The sequence below is a fragment of the Cynara cardunculus genome (genome assembly GCF_001531365.2).
Source record: "Cynara cardunculus var. scolymus isolate 2C chromosome LG 2, CcrdV1, whole genome shotgun sequence".
In the NCBI taxonomy this organism is placed as follows: Eukaryota; Viridiplantae; Streptophyta; class Magnoliopsida; order Asterales; family Asteraceae; genus Cynara; species Cynara cardunculus.
In genome coordinates this window covers 11,782,298-11,799,985 of record NC_037529.1, presented here as the reverse complement: position 1 = coordinate 11,799,985, position 17,688 = coordinate 11,782,298, and the positions used below count along the sequence as shown (strand labels likewise).

Sequence of the window (17,688 nt, the reverse complement as noted above, 5' to 3'; positions counted from 1 at the left end):
AAAACAACTTATATCATAATTACACCAAACACAATGAATTTGTACCTGTAGATAGGCCTCCCAGACTGGTGGTTCAACAATCACACAATATTTTTCACTATCAAAACTAAACCCGCTAGTATTACTACCATGCACCATGTCATAAACAACCTGCCAGTATTTTTTTCATTGTCTTTATCCTTGACTCAACATGGGGTTTACCCAATATATCATAATTGGGAAGTAATTCTTTTAGCGTCTATGGCAAGTGTTGTAAATATCCAGATTTGAATCCGTTGTCAGCTTTATACACTCCATTGTTTACCATATTTACCAAACTTTCAACCAGTTTAGCATCTTCCAAGTAATAAGATGGCCTTGGCGCTTTCAATCCATGTGGCCGAAGAAGTGCATCACGAAGAACTCGACTGTCTGCAGCTGAACCCTCCCATCCAGGTAACACATAGATAAATTGTGTATCTTGTGAACACACACCTAATACATTTGTAGCAATATCACCTTTTCTTGTTCTGTATCTAGGTATGTCTTTAAGTGGTACTAAACACTTGACACATATTCCATATAGAGCTCCTAAACAATTCTAAAATCAAAAAAGAAAAGAAAAATGGGTTATTAGATGTTTTATGTTACCTATGTCTACGTATTGTTGCTAAACTAAGTCGGGTCATTTCCTGTTTCCAAAAAAAAACAAAAGTTATTAACAAACCCCTTTTGTGCAAGATAATGTGCGTAACCAGTATTAACAAAAGTTATACACATAACTTACTAAAATAGTAGCAAACAACCACATTGTACCCAAGAAACAATAACATTGTATACACTTTGAGAAATAGTAGCATTCTATAGACTTTGAAGTTGAAAACAGTAGCAAACAGTAACATTATATATACACAAATCAGACATAGGAAGCATATAGTGCAGACAGTAGCAAACAATAGCATTATATATACACAAATAAGACATAGGAAACATATGGTGCAGAAAATCGATTTGTGAGGTTGAGTGCTAATTAATATGTATACACAAAACAGTAGCATTTAAGGTTTTTTTTATGCTTCTATAAAATGATTAGAAAACAACTTTCTGCACCATTGAGTGGATCAACTTTACTTATTCGAAAATGTTCTTTTTAAGAGCACAAATAGTACCTTTTTAAAATCAGACATAGCATTGACAGTAGCATTGTATACAATGTTCTTTTTAAGAGCACAAATAACAAACATGTAACAGTGTTCAACAGATGGAAGCAGAAAATTGATCGAGCAATAATGTTCATAAAGGAGAAATCAACAGATGGAGCAAGGTGAAGCAATGTTCAAAGCAAATGTGAAAGCAGAGAGAAACATTGTTCAAACATGTGTTCGATCGATATGAAAATGTGGAAGCAGTTCGATCTAGAAGAGGTGGAAGCAGTGTTCGATTGGAAGCAAGTGGGAGGAAGAATGGAGCGGCTAGGGTTAAAACATTGTAATGAGGGTATTTTTGTTATTTACATAATTTGGGATGAAATGGATTTTAATTCCATCACTTCCCCTAAGGAATGGTTAAATCCTTCAAATGATGGATTTTAATTCCATCAATTCCATTCCAACGGTAAGCAAACGTTGGAATAGAATATGGTTAACGGAATTGACCATTCCAATTCCATCAGATTCCGGCGGATTTTGACGAACCAAACACCGACTTATGTATTGTTATTGGAATGTGCATGTAATAGTCATTCTAAACTGCATAGCCACTATACAAGGTCGTTTTGAGGTCCAAAATACTTGTACATGCTCTCTCGTTTCTGGGAACCTGACAAGACTAACCCCTCTTTTTTTCAAAAATACATTTTTAACCTTGAACTATAATTTTTTTATAAAAATAACCATGGATTACCCTCTACGCACCAGTCCGTGCATAGAGGGAGCAATGTGCAAAAAGGAAAAGTATGACAAGACTTTGCCTATCCCCTTTTCCCCTTACGCATGGGCTGGTGCGTAAAGGGCCCACCAGTTTAAAAAAAATCTTTTTTTTCTTTCTCTTAATACAATGTATTTTTTTTATATAATATGTTTTTTATATAATTTTATTTTTATAATGTATTAATTTTAATATAATCTTGTTTTCACACTTTGAGTTTTATATAGTCTCATTTTGACAATTGTAACAACGAGATCATATTAAAATTAATAAATTATAAAAATGAGACTATATAAAAAACTAAAGTGTAAAAATAAGATTATATTAAAATTGATACATTATAAAAATGAGATTGTATAAAAAAAAGTCAAAGTTTAAAANGTAAAAACAAAATTATAATAAAATTAATACATTATAAAAATGAAATTATTAAAAAAAACTTATTATATTCAAAAAATACATTATAATGAGAAAAAGAAAAAAAGAATTTTCTTAAACTGGTGGACCCCTTATGCACCAGCTCATGCGTAAGGGGGAAGGGGATATAGGCAAGGTTTTGTCATGCTTTTTCTTTTTGTACATTGGTCCTTCTACGCACGGACCGGTACGTAAATGGTACCACATGGTCAGGGGCGGATGCATTAAGGAGTGGTTGGGATCCTGGGCCCCCAACAACATATATTTTACAAAGCCCAAATTTTTTTTTTACTTGTAGTTTTTAATTTAATACAATTGGGCCCCCAACATGATAATGTAAAAGGCCCCACTTCCATTTCCTTTTTCACGCCTTCAGCCCTTGCCCTTCACCGCTTCAGCCCTTGCCTTTCACCGCTTCAGCCTTCATGCCTTCACACTACTCAGATTCACGACGGTGATAGTTCACGACTTCACGCCACTGAGCTCATCAATCATCGATCTTCTTGACGTATTCGTCGGCCGTCGCTGACTGCCTGAATCGCTGCATCAATCTTCACTTCTTCTTCTTCATCAATCTTCATCGTTGTTGCCTGCTTCTTACTTCCGGCTTCCTGGACTGGACAGTGGACTGGATTGAAGCAACTCTAATTTGGGTAAAAATTCTAATTTTCAAATTCCAGTCTTTAATTTTTAATAACTTTGATTTTGTTGTTTGCTTATTGGTGATTTGGTAAATGCTTTATGTTAGGTTAATTTTGCAATTATATAGACAAATGGAAATGTTAGGTTAATTTTGCAATTTTGTAGGCAAATCAAATGGAAATGTTAGGTTAGTATTGTAGGCAAATGGAAATGTTACTATTGATAAAGATAAACCATTGATTTTTATCTTGTTATTGCTAGAAAAAAATGGAAAGATTTTTTAAAAGGAAAGCATCAACACCTGAATCGAGCTCTGCTCCTTCGATGTCTTACGAAATTGATTTGAACGATCTTCCTTGGGATCCAGCCGATAGGAAAAAAGATTTCGGAATATCATCCTAATCAAAAGGATGAAATAAGAAGAAAATACTTGCTTTGAGGACCTTGTCAACCACGGGGTCATGCATTTCCAAAAAATTTGTCGGGAGTAAAGGAAGACGTTTTTGTCCGGCTTGGTTTGATCAATACGCTAATTGGTTGGAGTATAGTGTAAAACGGATAGAGCTTTTTGTTTGTGTTGTTATTTGTTTAGAGATCATTACGTAAGACAATGTGGGAGTGATGCTTTTGTAACAGATGGTTTTAATAGTTGGAATAAAACGGAAAGACTTGGTCTTCATGTCGGCGACATTAATAGTTTTCACAATAGAGCACTTAAGAAAAGTGAGGATCCAATGAGCCAAGATCGATCTATTTTCATAAGCAAACTGAGAAGAAGAAGAAGAAGAAGAAGAATGAGCACCAAATACGATTAAATGCTTCAATTAAGGCATGTAGATTCTTATTGAATAATGCATTGCCCTTTCGTGGTCACGATGAATCTGAAATGTATCTTTCTAAAGGCATGTTCTTGGAAACATTAGCCTTAATTGGTGATTGCAATGAGGATGTAGGTAAAGTTATATTAAAAAAATGCTCCAAAGAATAATCAAATGGTGTCTCCAAGTATTCAAAAAGATATTGCTGCTTGTTTTGCAAATCAAATACTCAAATCCATTCGTAAAGAAGTTGGTGATGATGTGTTCTCATTGCTAGTTGATGAGTTTAGTGACATTTCTAAGAAGGAACAAATGGCGGTGGTTTTACGATATGTTGATGCACATGGTATTGTTAAGGAGAGATTTTTTGGTATTATTCATGTGACGAAGACATTTTCTTCAATTCTTAAATCTGCCATTGATACTTTATTTGATTGAGTTTGAAACAGGTAAGATGGCAAGGTTATGACGGAGCAAGCAGTATGCGCGGTGAGTTCAATGGATTAAAAGCCTTGATCTTGAATAAAAATAGCTCGACATATTATATCTATTGTTTTGCTCACCAACTTCAGTTAGTTGTTGTGGCGGTTGCAAATAAATATGACAAAGTTGAGAACTTTTTTAATATGTTAGTAATGGTGATCAATGTGGTGAATGCTTCTTGCAAGCGTAAAGACATGCTTCGACAAAGTTACAAAGATAGAGTGCAAGAAGCAATTGGTAAGTGTGAAATTGATATTGAACATGGAAATACCAAGAGCTTTCTCTTATACGAGCCGGAGATACACGATGGGGTTCTCATTACAAAACCATTTTGAGCTTGATTGCTTTGTTTCCGAATGTTGTTGAAGTGCTCCGGTATGTTGAAGAGGACGGGGATAATGGTTTTAGTCGCACTCAAGCAACTGGTATTTTAGCATATTTGAAGGCATTTGATTTCATGATTTATTTGTATTTGATGTTTCATATTTTAGAGGTCATAGACTTCTTGTCACGGGCTCTTCATAAAAAGGATCAAGATATTTTGGAAGCGGTTTCATTGATAAGAGGAATCAAACAACTATTGCAACAATTTAGAGAAACTGATTTTGATCCACTTTTGAAGAAAATGTATTCTTTTTGTGAAGCAAATGGTATTAAAGCTTTGGATATGGAAGACCGTTATTCAAAAAACGGAAGAAAAAGGACCAACATCACCAATTGTCATTATTACAAGTTTGATATTTTGAACACTTTTGTGGACATGCAAATTCAAGAGTTTGGGGATCGATTTAGTGAGGTAGGTACTGAATTGCTTAAAAATATAGCAGCTTTGAGTCCATGCGATTCATTTTCGCAGTTCAATGTATCAGATTTATTGAAGTTGAGTGAGTTGTATCCTCAAGATTTTAATCATATGGAAAAGATCGCTCTTGAGAAACAACTTAACATGTACTATTTGATTGTGCGTCAAGATGAAAGATTTGCCAATTTGAGTGGTATTACCGGGCTCGCTAGACTGCTAGTGGAAACAAAAAAGTATAAAACTTATCATCTAGTATATCGGTTATTGAAGTTGGCTTTGGTTTTGCTATTTGCTACTGTAACAGTCGAAAGATGTTTTTCTGCTATGAAAATTGTGAAGTTAGATTTGCGCAACAAAATCGGTGATGAATTTTTGAATGCTGCAATGATATGTACTATAGAAAAAAAAACATTTCTCATAGTTTCAAACGATGATGTAATTACTCAATTTCAAAATATGGAGAGTCGTAGGGCACAGTTGTAAGAGGTAATTTTTTATCATTTTTTTATGAAATTGAAGTTAATTATTATTTTATCTTATATCATAACCCCTACAATATATTTTTCTGCATCCGCCACTGCACATGGTTATTTTTATAAAAATTTATAGTTTAGGGTTAAAAATGTATGTTTGAGAAAGTGATGGGTTAGTTTTGTGAGGTTCCCTCTCGTTTCTCCATAGAACCCTAACCCCTCTTCTATTAATCCTTAAAACCTAGCCCCCCGCTCCTTTCTTTCAGCTCATCCGCCGAAGAAATGGTAATCTCTCTTTCTCTGTCGTCTTTCACCTTTCAATATCTGTCCCATTTTGCGCTTTTTTTATGTTCAATAACAAACATATATGTATTGAATGCATTTGAATTTCTTTTTTAGACAGGAGAAGCAGTTAATCCCAAAGCATACCCATTGGCTGATGCCCAGCTTTCAATTACAATCTTGGATCTTGTTCAACAAGCTGCTAATTACAAACAACTCAAAAAAGGTGCCAACGAAGGTATGATCTTTAACCCCTCCCCAGAAACCCTAATTCTCCCGATTATTTTGTAAAATTTAACCTAGATAGTGACTCTGATTGTAAGACACATGGAAGACAAATCTTGGGGGCCGTTTACCAAATTCTTACCGGGTAAGCGCGTATCAAGTTAGATTACCTTACCGTATGAATATGGTAAAACCAAGAATCTTACCCGGTAAGAGCGAGGCAAGGACCGAGAGTCTTACATGGTAAGTGAGGGCAATGAGTCTTACCACAATTAGCGCTTACCAAGTAAAATTGTTGCATATGATGCCCTTTTTGTTGACTAAAATCTTATGTAATAAGTAAATGATAGTGTTGAATTTTACCTATAAGTACTTACCGAGTAAGTGTTTGGTAAACGGCCCGTTAGTGCGATAGGAAAGCTGGTACGATATTGAATTTTATGAATGCGAGTAAATGAGTTTGGAATATTGATAATAAGCTAAGACCATTTCAATTTAGATTTTAACAAATGGGCAAGATTTGATAGTACCAGGCTGTGTTTACACACTTCAAGCATCCAATAATCAAAATGATCATATAATCATACATGTACTCATTTTTGTTGGTGAACTCTGTATATTATGCCAAATGATTACATGAAGACTACAACTTATTTGGCTAAAAATTCATTGTGTAAAAGTAAAATGTTATGACATACTCACCCAAAGATCACAAATATATGCTATATCATACACATCAAGTTATCAATTCATTACTGCTGTGATTATTGGTCTTGTCAGGGTCAAACTTTGGACTTGAGTTGTTGGGTTTAGTAGTATTAGTTAATATATCTCTAATGTTAGTTTTGGTCCCTTCAAACTACAGCTACAAAGACCCTGAACAGGGGTATATCTGAGTTCGTAGTGATGGCAGCTGATGCTGAGCCCCTTGAAATTATCCTCCATCTTCCTCTGCTTGCTGAAGATAAGGTACTTCTAGTCTAATGTTTTATGCTTTGCACACACTCAGTGAATTTTATAGATTGAATGCACAAACACTCATCCTTGTATTTTCACAAGGTGGGTGCTGAGCACTTATTTTAGTTTAGCAATCGGTTTGATGTTGAAATGGGTTCTATGAATGCATTTATGAACTAATTATGTTTATCGGCTTTCTGCGTGAGTTTATTAGCAACCATTTTGGTTACTTGTAAGTTTGAAACCATCATGAAAAAATGCAACAACATCAATTGTGGTTTGAACTTGTTTTGCTCATCATGTGGATTCCATACAAACAATCTTCATGAAGGTTTAGTCATGTAAAAAATACGTGATGGCTTCATGTATACATTAGCCATCCACTTATCTTGTTTAGTTGCTTTCACATGTTCTATATAGTTTATTTTATTCATACCTATTTACTTTTGAATTGAAAACTGTTTCTTGGACACTCTGAGAAATTCAATTTGCTAGTTGATAAGCACTTAAATCTAGTTTGGAGCATTGCTTATTCCTGTATAATGAGAACTTACAATGAACGAGAATCTTTTTTATAAAATGGAAATGAACAAATGATCTGCATGGTTTTGGCAGAATGTACCCTACGTTTTCGTTCCCTCAAAGCAAGCTCTTGGGCGAGCATGTGGAGTCACAAGATCTGTCATTGCATGTTCAGTTACCTCTAACGAAGGAAGTCAATTAAGATCCCAAATACAGCAGCTTAAGGTTACCTAATTGCCCTTCTAGTTACCTTCTTTATCTTAATTGCCATTAATGCATGGATTTTGACCTCTTTGCTTGCAACTTCAGGATGCCATTGAGAAGCTCTTGATCTAAGAAAAATGGAAATTCGGCGTGATGGGCCTTGCTGGATCGTGGTAATCTTTTGTTCCGTTAGAGGCTTTGACTGAGAGTGGAGGTGCTCTGCCTTTCTTTTCTGTTATTTTTTACAATACCAATGTTGCTTTCTTATAATCTTTGTGATGCATTATTGCAGTTTGAGAACTACTTCTTTCAGTGAGTTGGATTCATTTTTGTGCTTACATTTTTATTTATAACATAGTGCTCAATGGCTGATAGAATCCTTCAGGCATTTTTTTCTTGGAATTCTTTAGAAGGGCTGTTTTCTTGGGTATGTTAAGATTGGATTGTAAATGCTGTATTTTTTAGGGTGAATAAGTACATTGGCCCCTGCTCAAAATTTGATTTGAGTTAGGATCCTGACACCCGGGATCAATACTTATTCCCATTTTCTTTGCCGTGGGTTTGGATGAGATTTTGCAAGTGATCTGAGGACAAAGGTGCTTCTATTGCACCTTATTTCCCAATGACGTATTGGTAATGGAAACAAAAAGAGAGCTGAACGCTAGGTTGAAACATTGGAGAATGGTAATGGAGACTCGATGCCTGTGTATTCATCGGTCCAAAACCGAATACTTTTGATGCAATTTCTACCGAGTAACCACTAGAGGAAAATGGATGTGGCTGAAATGAGCAATGCTTAACTAGATGGTCTCGTGGCTGAATCATGACCAAACGACGTCTTTCAAGCATAGTTTGGAGTAATATATGTCATAGATAAAATGAAAGAGGGAAGAACGCCCGTGGTTTGGGTACTTTTCATAGGAGGCAATTGTCGACATATTTAAGGAGGGATAGACCGAGGAAGACGTGGGAAAGCAACTGTGACTGGACATAATAGCTCTAGACATGTCGAAAGACATGCTTTGATATACGAGTTTGTGGGCGTTTTTCTCGTAAAATCCTTTTCTTCATAAAAACAAAGTCGTGGTTAAAGGTAGGGCTATATACAAGGTTGATTACGATGAAGATATGGTACCTATGCAAGCATGTTGGTATTAGTGTCAACCAAGGCGATATAAGAGAATGTTGGAAGACCTTTCCTACCATGAAAGGTGAGGGCTAATCTAATCGCTCCAAAATGGATATATGTATACCCTTGAGGCAGACAAGTTTTCGTGTAATAGTGTGTGTGATGTGGAAGTTTTGAATGGTAGATTCAATTGATGCATGAATCCAGTCAAGTTTGTGAAGGAAAAAGCATTGGAGATTTTGTGGCTCTCTTTTTCAAATCATCATTTTGTTGAAATGAAAAATTATAAAAAGAATATCAATAATTTAAAGATAAAAAAGCATATAATATTTCCTTGTCTTATCTATCTGACATTATATCTTTAATTTGCATCCATTATTTATATTATATTCTTTTATCATTGAGGTCGATCACTTTTTGCATTTGAAACGTTTTACTCCTCACACTTGAACATGAAGAACACTCGTGTGGTTCTCAAAATTTTCAAATACATCATTTTTTGGGATAATTTTCATTAAATAATCTAAATTTCAAATCAGTGTCATTTATATCAAATCCCCTTATGGCCACGGAGATTCAAATGCGATGACTTCGGGCTATCTGTAAAGCAGGTGGTCGTCCTGAAATTAGTCGTCTCGTATAGCAAATTGGATATTCAGTTGGATATTCAGGTTAATTAAAAAAGAAAAACAACCCTAAAACTTAACAGTACCATATATTTAAATTTATGTTGTGGGCAAAACATGAAAATCTAGTTTTCTAACGGTTGGTAGCGTTGCAAAATTTTGGTAATTTACGAGTATTTGTTGTATTGAGATTGGAGTTTGAATTTTAAAATTCGGAACTAAATCTTTTGGATAATTTTCATTAAATAATCTAAATTTCAAATCAGTCTCATTTATATCAAATCCCCTTTGTGGCCACAGAGGTTCAAATGTGGTGACTCCAGGCTATCTGCAAAGCAGGTGGTCGTTCTGGGATTAGTCGGCTTGCATAGCGGGTTGGATATCTAGGTTAATAAAAAAAAACTAAATTTTAGTTAAGTTTGTAAAAATACCGTTCTAATACCTTTTATATAAGACTTGTAAAATAGAAAATCAAAAGATGTTATGACATTTTTTCTAAATTTCTTTTGGTAATATTCGATAGATTGAAATTTGGGTGATTTCTTTTGGCGTTTTCATAATCAGGTCTTAATTTTTTTTTTTGTAGACTCCTAATCTATACTATATTATAAAACATTTGGCAAAAACTCTTAAAAACCATTTTTTATGCGTAAATTACTGTTTATTAATGCATATTATTTAAAACTCAAGATTGCAAATAGATTGTGCATAAGTACAACTTATTAAAGCTCCATATCTGAATTCGTGAAACTAACTGCAGATAAATATAATCAAATACAGGATAAACATCTCACTTTAAATATAAAAAATCTAAAATATAATTAGGATAATCATTGAGTTATAACAGAATACTTAATTATTATCTTTATAAAATATTATATTATTAAACAAAAAATAAATTATTTTATTATTAAACTTAAATTAAATTATAATAATAAAAAATAAATTAAAGAAATTACATAAAAAATGAGAATTTTTAAATAGCAGATTTTTTTTTCCGAAGTATATAATATTTATATATGGCAAATGCAACAAATAAACTCACACACCCTCCTCACTTATGGTGAGGTTTGAACCCGTGACCTCCTAGAAGGCCAAGGGCTACGATACCGCTAGGTCAAAGGCCATTTGATTAGTTGATTTGATATTTTGACATTGATACATTTTTTTTCAAATTTTTATGATATCTTCAAATTTATATTTATTCAAAAATAAAATCATTATTGCTTTATTAAAAACACATAAAATCGTATTATAACATCGACAAAGACAAATAATAAAATAAAACATTAAAATCGAGATGTGTCTCGCTGCATTGCACGAGTACTCTTCTAGTATCATCAAAAAGTACTTAGGGACTGTTTACCCTATTGCTTACCCGGTAAGCGCTTACCGATAAGAGTCAACACTATGATTTATTTTGATGCGTGAGATTTTAGTATATTAAAACATATCGAATGCAACAATTTAGTGGGTAAGCGCTTACATGGGTAAGAGTCGTCATCCTCGCTTACCGGGTAAGACTCTCCATCATTCTCATTGCTCTTACCCGGTAAGATTCTTGACTCATCTCATGTTCATCCAATAAGGAAATTTATCCGGTAAGTACTTATCAAGTAAGTGTTTAATAAACGACCCCTTACACTTTCAGTTTTTTGGGATTAGTGATTATTTCTTTATCAAATTAAACACAAAAATATACTTGTTTTAGTTATGTTAGCACAACACATCCATTTACAAAAAAAGGGAAAGAATTATGTTCAGGTTCGTCCTAAGATTTTTGATACTCTGTTGAAAATAATAGAAAATGCTTCTAAGTCTATGAAATAACGAAACATGCGATTTTTTAAAGAGTTTAGAACTTATTCAAGCCGAGTGTCTCATCCTTATATTGATTTTTATTAATTATAATAAAAAAAATATTTGGGGGGGGGGGGGATATAAAAACCAAAATCCCAGATACAAATTATAGAATGATAGAAGGATAAATCATGGATTAAGATTATGTTTCCTTCTTTTCCAGTCTTTTCTTTTCCAAATTGAAATTAGCAAAATAGAAACTTTATTTTAATATATGGGACTTAAAAGACAAGGAAAATTATAATTATTTTTTAACTAAAATAGTAAATTACATCCAAATTACTGTCATAGTAAACAAAAAGTAAAACTCAAAAGTTACAGGTTTAACGACTAAAGGCTAAGGGTCTATCTGTTAGCAGCTTAATAAGCTTAATGGAACTAACAACTTATTCGCTCAACTATGCGTGACTGTTTCGTAGTGGCCTAATGATATAGAAAGTGACTTATCCAGTAAGCTTTTAAGGGGAGCTTTATATAGAAAGCCAAGATTTTTTTTTCCAAAACATATCCCTTCCAACTAAAGAAATGCTCCTTACATATGCGAAAAAAACTCTCCTAAACAAATTTTTTTCCAACTTATACAAACAGATTAATTCATACATACAACTTTATCCATATAGAACTTAATAAAAAACCAATCAAATGACCCCTAAATCTAATGCGGTAATGCCAAACCTCAAAGTAAACAAAAGTCAAAAGAACAATAATAAATTATAAATTCATAATTTATGTTACTGTGCATTACAAAAAACAAGTGCCCAATAATTAAGACAATATCACAATATTTTGTTAATGTTGTACAGTGTGCTCCGACTATGTTGATACAATAATGTGCTCATGTGCATTGAAAATTTCAATTATCAGATATTTCAATATAAAAGAGGAAGATTCATTATCAAAATGACAAAAACCCCTTAGCCTAGTAGGTCAGTAACCCACACGACCACATGACCCAACTTTATAATAATAAGTTAGAAATTTAGATTTTTTTTTTTGCAAAAAGATTTAAAGATTCATAAATCATAATATGACTCACACAACAACTCGGTAAGTTCAATCAACAGTAGAAATCAATCATTCGAGATTTCAATCTTTAATTTCTTGAATCTAATTTCATGACCGTTAATCGGCTAGAAAGAGAACTCCATGCCTTGAAAGTCGAAATAGTCGAACTTTGAAGAACAATATAAATTAGATTGAGTTGTTGGAATGATGACGTTAACCGGTTCACGATGTGCATTCAGTATCCATCACTACTAGGCTTGGGCCTGTTTTTATAGTTAAAGCTCAATTGTCCTATTCCCAAATTATTAAACCCAAAACTAGTAATAGATGACAACTTGATGCCCCTTTAAGCTTTGATGCCCTGTGCGGCTGTACGAGCTGCACGTAGCCAGGGCCGGCCCTGCTTATGTTCAATTTTTTAGTGTTACCACCTCTTGTATATTTTTCAGATAAAAAAACCTGTTGTTTAGTTTCCAGTGTATATGATGATAGACTCGAATCACATAATCTTTGTCGGCCAAGAAAAATATGTCAGAATTCTAGAAAAAAAAAACAAAAAAAATTGTGTGTTTGGGGCCCAAAACTTGCTAAAAGAAATGGGTAATTTTTTTCCTTCTTAGATTGGGTTGGTGGCATCAAAAAAGTAGCCCCCCTATGTGGTTGTGGGTAATCAATGTTTTATAACCAATTGTTTAAAGAAAAATGATTGGTTATATTGTTTTTGTATGCACTTATTTGTTTTGTTGAAATGAGTTTTATCACCACTTTATTCAACTTTCAATGGCTTATGGCAATCCAAACATAACCACTTTAATAATACATTTATCAAAAAATTAATGGGAATATTTTTACGGTTTTGAATTACGTTATCTTACTGATAACAATGATTCAGTAGTTGATTTATTCACTCATTTTTATTTCAATATGTATTTTGGTGTTTCTCAGAAGAGCCCTTTTATGTTAATCCTTTTTAAAGAATTGATTCAGTAAATGTCTTTGATAAAACATAATTTTTACTGTATATTTTACTGACGTATTCGAAATTATTAGTTATGGAAAGATATACATGTTAGTCATGATTTGATGCAAGAAAAATGACTTAAATTGATTAAAAATGGTGTTGCATGGACATAAGTTTGACTGCAGGCTTATCTGAGAGGAAAGTCAGTGTAATGGTCAACTCATAAGGTTGCGTAAAAGGTCACACACGCGACTGACACATATGAGGTTAGGGCTCGCTTGTAAGCTTGTGCAATTTAAACGTCGTGAACTTAAGCTCATCTACAAGGTCACTTCGACCGGTCAATGGTAGCACGATCAAGAAAGTTTATCTAAGCTTAGATGTAAGTGGGCTTGAACATACCTCAAGTCACATGCAAGGTTGTGTTCAGTTGACCATACATGAATTTGTTCGATAAAAGATGGTAAGGTTAAATGGTACAACTGGAGGGCGCTTTAATCTTTTCAAATGCGCTAAACTATAGATTGACGACACTGAGACTATAAATTGGCAGGATGAGTGATAAATAAAACAAAACATAAAAGGTCATACCTATATCATATGAGAAGTCTCCCAAATAAAACAACAAAAATATTTTAAGATAACAAAGTAATATATGAAATTCACTTAAATATAATCATTCTTCTAACCTTTTTTTTAAGTCGAAATCTGTAATCGCCAAATTGGCTAATAAATCAAAAGCCTAAAACATTATAATGCGGCTAAATATCAAAATATATAGTTTGGTTTGGTACATAGTAAAACATGTATCATTGGGCCCCAAAACTTTTGTGGGCCTTGTTTCATTTGTCACATTGGAATAACCTTCTGCACGGCCTTGGTAGAATTGTTTATTAAAAGTACTTAGATGTATTAATGGTATATGTAGGTCATGTGAAAGCAAGGGACACGATAACCTACGCAAATGAGTTTTCATGAGATTTCACAAACTATGATATATGGTTATGTACAATTTTCATGTATGTTTACTATGATTATGAGCATGTTGTGTTTATTTTCTCAAGCTTTAAGCATGTTGATTTTTTATTTTTCATGATAAGATATTATGCATGTAAAGTATGTTTGGCCATGTCTGTGGGGCTAAGTATATGATGCCCAACAGAGACGTACCATAATTGATGCATGATAGTCAGTACATGCGAGATTAAACTAGTACATGTAACTCAAGATATGCAATTGAGGGTATTAGCAAGTTAAGGCCTCCACCATGCCATTTCACATATGAGATATCAATTGTTCATTTTCAAGTTGCATGTGTATATCGTTAGCGCACGCCATGGACAACTGCTATGAGAATCTTATTTTCAAATATATATATATATATACACATTGACAAGATTTTACATGATACTTATTTATATGTTTACAACCTCTGTGGATGTTGATAATGCTAATTTTGGCGTTATTAATCACTTTTCGGGATGCTTAACTCGGTTTCCAAGCAAACATAGCGGGATTTTAATGGTTTTTGCCAAGTTTCGTACAAGGATTAGGAATCCGGAAGAAATGAAGGGACCATAGAATTAAAGTGATTCCGAGAGGAATTTGATCAAATCTGAAGTGGGAAGCAAAATGAGCATCAAACAACGTTCTTGGGTCGATTCGAGAGTGTAATGTGCGAATTCTGAAGCCAAAACAGTGACCCAGGTGAGTTTCCTCGTGACTTGAGGACCTGGCGAGTTGGAAAAATTCTCAGGTGACTTGGTCATGCGACTGAAGTCGCATGGACCCCCGGGGTCGTGCTTTTACTGTTTTTTCCCTGCTAGGGTTGGAGTATTCAACATTCGATCTAATTTCAATGGCTAAGGGTGATTTTAACTTAGTTATTGACAAAATTTGGCGACGATCAAAGGTACAAAAATGCATTGGAAGCAAGGATTGACGAAGATTCAACCATTGTTTGTAAGTATTGAGCTTCCTAAAAGGGAGTTTACATATATCTAGATTTTCAATGTGAAACCATGTTTAGATTTATGTCTTCTACCTTTTTTGTTTTGTTTTTCAAATACCCCCATGAACTAATCTTTAGATGTTGATGGTTGGATTACTTTTGGTTTGTAAGCATATGAACACGTAAACTAATTACAAAGGTAGTGCCTGATTGGTTTGAGCTTGACTCCAAAAGTCAAAAGTAGGGGTGGCAAAAAATGACCCAACCCATTAACCCAACCTGAACCTAACCCAGAATTAGCAGGTTGGGTTGAAATTTTCAACCCATTTAAATAAATGGGTCAACCCGTTTTAACCCATTTAAATAATTGGGTTGGGTTGGGTTGAATTTTTTGACATGTTTTCGACCCGTTTTCAACCCACTTAAAATATTATATAAATTTATTTTATTCTTAATATTATATCTATTTTATTTTTATTTTGTTTTTTTCCTTAAATATTGGCCCAAGTTTCATGATGACTCTTTGTTTTCAATTCTTCAATGCTTATAGAAGTTCATTGAAGTCTTCTACAGTTGAGGCTATTGTTTGTCTAAGAGATTGTATGGAGAAGGTTCGTTTTAATTTATAATTTGTATATTTCCTCTTATCGTATAAAACCATGTATTTGCTATAAGGCTATAACTAAGTTAATAATTTAATTTATTTACATAGTACAAATGGAAGCGCATCTTGAGGCGCTATGTGGAGCAATCATGACAGAGAAGATAGAAGATCAAGAAGAAAGTAATACCGAGAGTGAAATTGGGGTTGATGAAAGTGGAAGTTGAGTTACTTAGAATTTAAATTATTTTAACTTATTTTGAACAATATATTTGTTGTGGTTGTATTTTATTCAGACTTTGAACAATTTGGTTGTATTTGTGGTTGTGTTATGTTTTATTCAAAAAAGTTTAACAGTCTAGTTCTTTTTTTATTTAAAATTAAATAGGTCAACCCAGGTCCAACCTATTTATTTAATAGGTTGAGTTAAGAAAATCGTAAACAGGTCAACCTGCTGTCAACCCATTAACCCAATAGGTTGGGTTGGGTTGAAAAATCTCAACCCATTTAATTGAGATTTTCAACCTGTTTAATAAATGGGTTGAACCCGAACCCAACCTGACCCATTGCCAGCCCTAGTCAAAAGTGCCTGGAGGTCCCAGGTTCAAATCCAAGGAGGAACAAAAATCTCCTTGTGGCCATGGAGGTTCAAATGATGCGACTTCGGGCTACCTGCAAAGCAGGTGATCGCCCTGGGATTAGTCGGCTCGCATAGCGGGTTGGATATCCAGGTTAATAGAAAAAACACACACGTAAACTTGTGATTTTTATTAGGTTTTTCAATTAATGAAACATATGAATTTATGGTTAATACTTTTGTGAGCCTGATCAATGTTCAGTTGATTTAATTGTTATAAATTAGTTTCGAGAGAAATAATTTATAATTAGATTTATGATTTGTATGCCTAAGATGAGATCTTGAATAAAGATGCACTAATTAAACTTTAGTGCCCATTTACAGTCTTATTCTTAATGAATTTCTGAATTCGTGTGTTGGATTCGAGAGATAAAACCTACATTTTCTAGGGATAAACCTATTATAACTCGAGAAAGAATACAAGAAACTTTGTGATTGTGTATTCATTTAACTGGAATTACCTGATAATCGTTGCAACTGAAGTTCTCTATGGGGAAACCATTAGGACTCCAACTCCCAACCGCCTTCGTCCCATAAAGTTTTCAACTTTGAGTTTGTTTGCTTTATTAAGAACTCTTGATAGTTAATTAGTTGTTAATTACTCTATCAATCATCCAAATTTAACGTCCAATTAATAGTGATTATAGTCATTGTGATACTCAGTTTCTAGTTCTTTTGGTCCGATATTCGTTCTTATGTACTATTATTTGATTCAACACCGTGCACTTGTAGTCAGATTTAGGTAGGTGCAAACCCGCCTACCATATGTATTAATTGATGACACGAACAATTTTATTATTTGAAACCATGAACTTACAAGTGTAGCTGATTAGTAGCATGTATCTCAATCACATGCTAGACTAAATGTAAAAGGGCGAGGTGGTGAAGTAAAGGCTCATGAGCACTTGAACCACGATCAAATCGTAGTTTCACTTAGACTTTAATATATTGCTACTTGTTACATCAAAAGCAAGAGCTTTTAGCTGGTTTTCTTTTGGGATAATGATTACCCTACACGATGTAGGGTTTTAGGCACTACACAAGGAGGAGACTAAATTTCGGGTTATAGGTTTCCATTTTCAAATTCCATTGAGGATCCCTGTTGATCCTCTCTCTCATTGATTTGTTGATAATCCCTTTTTCCTTTCGATGTATTTATGTATCTGTAATTTCAGTTCCAGCGATCAT

The 17,688-nt window shown here is 33.8% G+C and overlaps 2 protein-coding genes across 2 annotated transcripts; both read left to right on the top strand.

The window, feature by feature from the left end:
- The first annotated feature begins 4,417 nt into the window (after positions 1–4,417).
- LOC112505902 lies at positions 4,418–5,550 on the top strand. The gene is made up of 3 exons (XM_025109943.1): positions 4,418–4,502; positions 4,634–4,690; positions 4,757–5,550. The coding sequence occupies exons 1-3, from the start codon at positions 4,418–4,420 to the stop codon at positions 5,548–5,550; spliced, it is 936 nt and encodes a 311-aa protein (XP_024965711.1).
- A 204-nt stretch (positions 5,551–5,754) lies between these two features.
- LOC112506706 (NHP2-like protein 1) lies at positions 5,755–8,129 on the top strand. Its single transcript, XM_025110946.1, has 5 exons — positions 5,755–5,825; positions 5,940–6,060; positions 6,913–7,016; positions 7,620–7,751; positions 7,836–8,129. Exons 1-5 carry the CDS (start codon positions 5,823–5,825, stop codon positions 7,860–7,862), a joined length of 387 nt encoding a protein of 128 aa, XP_024966714.1. The 5' UTR covers positions 5,755–5,822; the 3' UTR covers positions 7,863–8,129.
- The last annotated feature ends 9,559 nt before the right edge of the window (positions 8,130–17,688 follow it).

Bases quoted from the DNA above. Each gene is read 5' to 3' on its own strand.
- LOC112506706 (XM_025110946.1), top strand. The intron at 7,017-7,619 runs GTACTTCTAGTC...TGGTTTTGGCAG, and splicing joins CTCTGCTTGCTGAAGATAAG to AATGTACCCTACGTTTTCGT. The intron at 7,752-7,835 runs GTTACCTAATTG...TTGCAACTTCAG, and splicing joins CCCAAATACAGCAGCTTAAG to GATGCCATTGAGAAGCTCTT.
- LOC112505902 (XM_025109943.1), top strand. From the start codon at position 4,418: ATGGTGATCAATGTGGTGAATGCTTCTTGCAAGCGTAAAGACATGCTT. The intron at 4,503-4,633 runs GTAAGTGTGAAA...ATGTTGTTGAAG, and splicing joins TAGAGTGCAAGAAGCAATTG to TGCTCCGGTATGTTGAAGAG. The intron at 4,691-4,756 runs GTATTTTAGCAT...TTCATATTTTAG, and splicing joins TAGTCGCACTCAAGCAACTG to AGGTCATAGACTTCTTGTCA.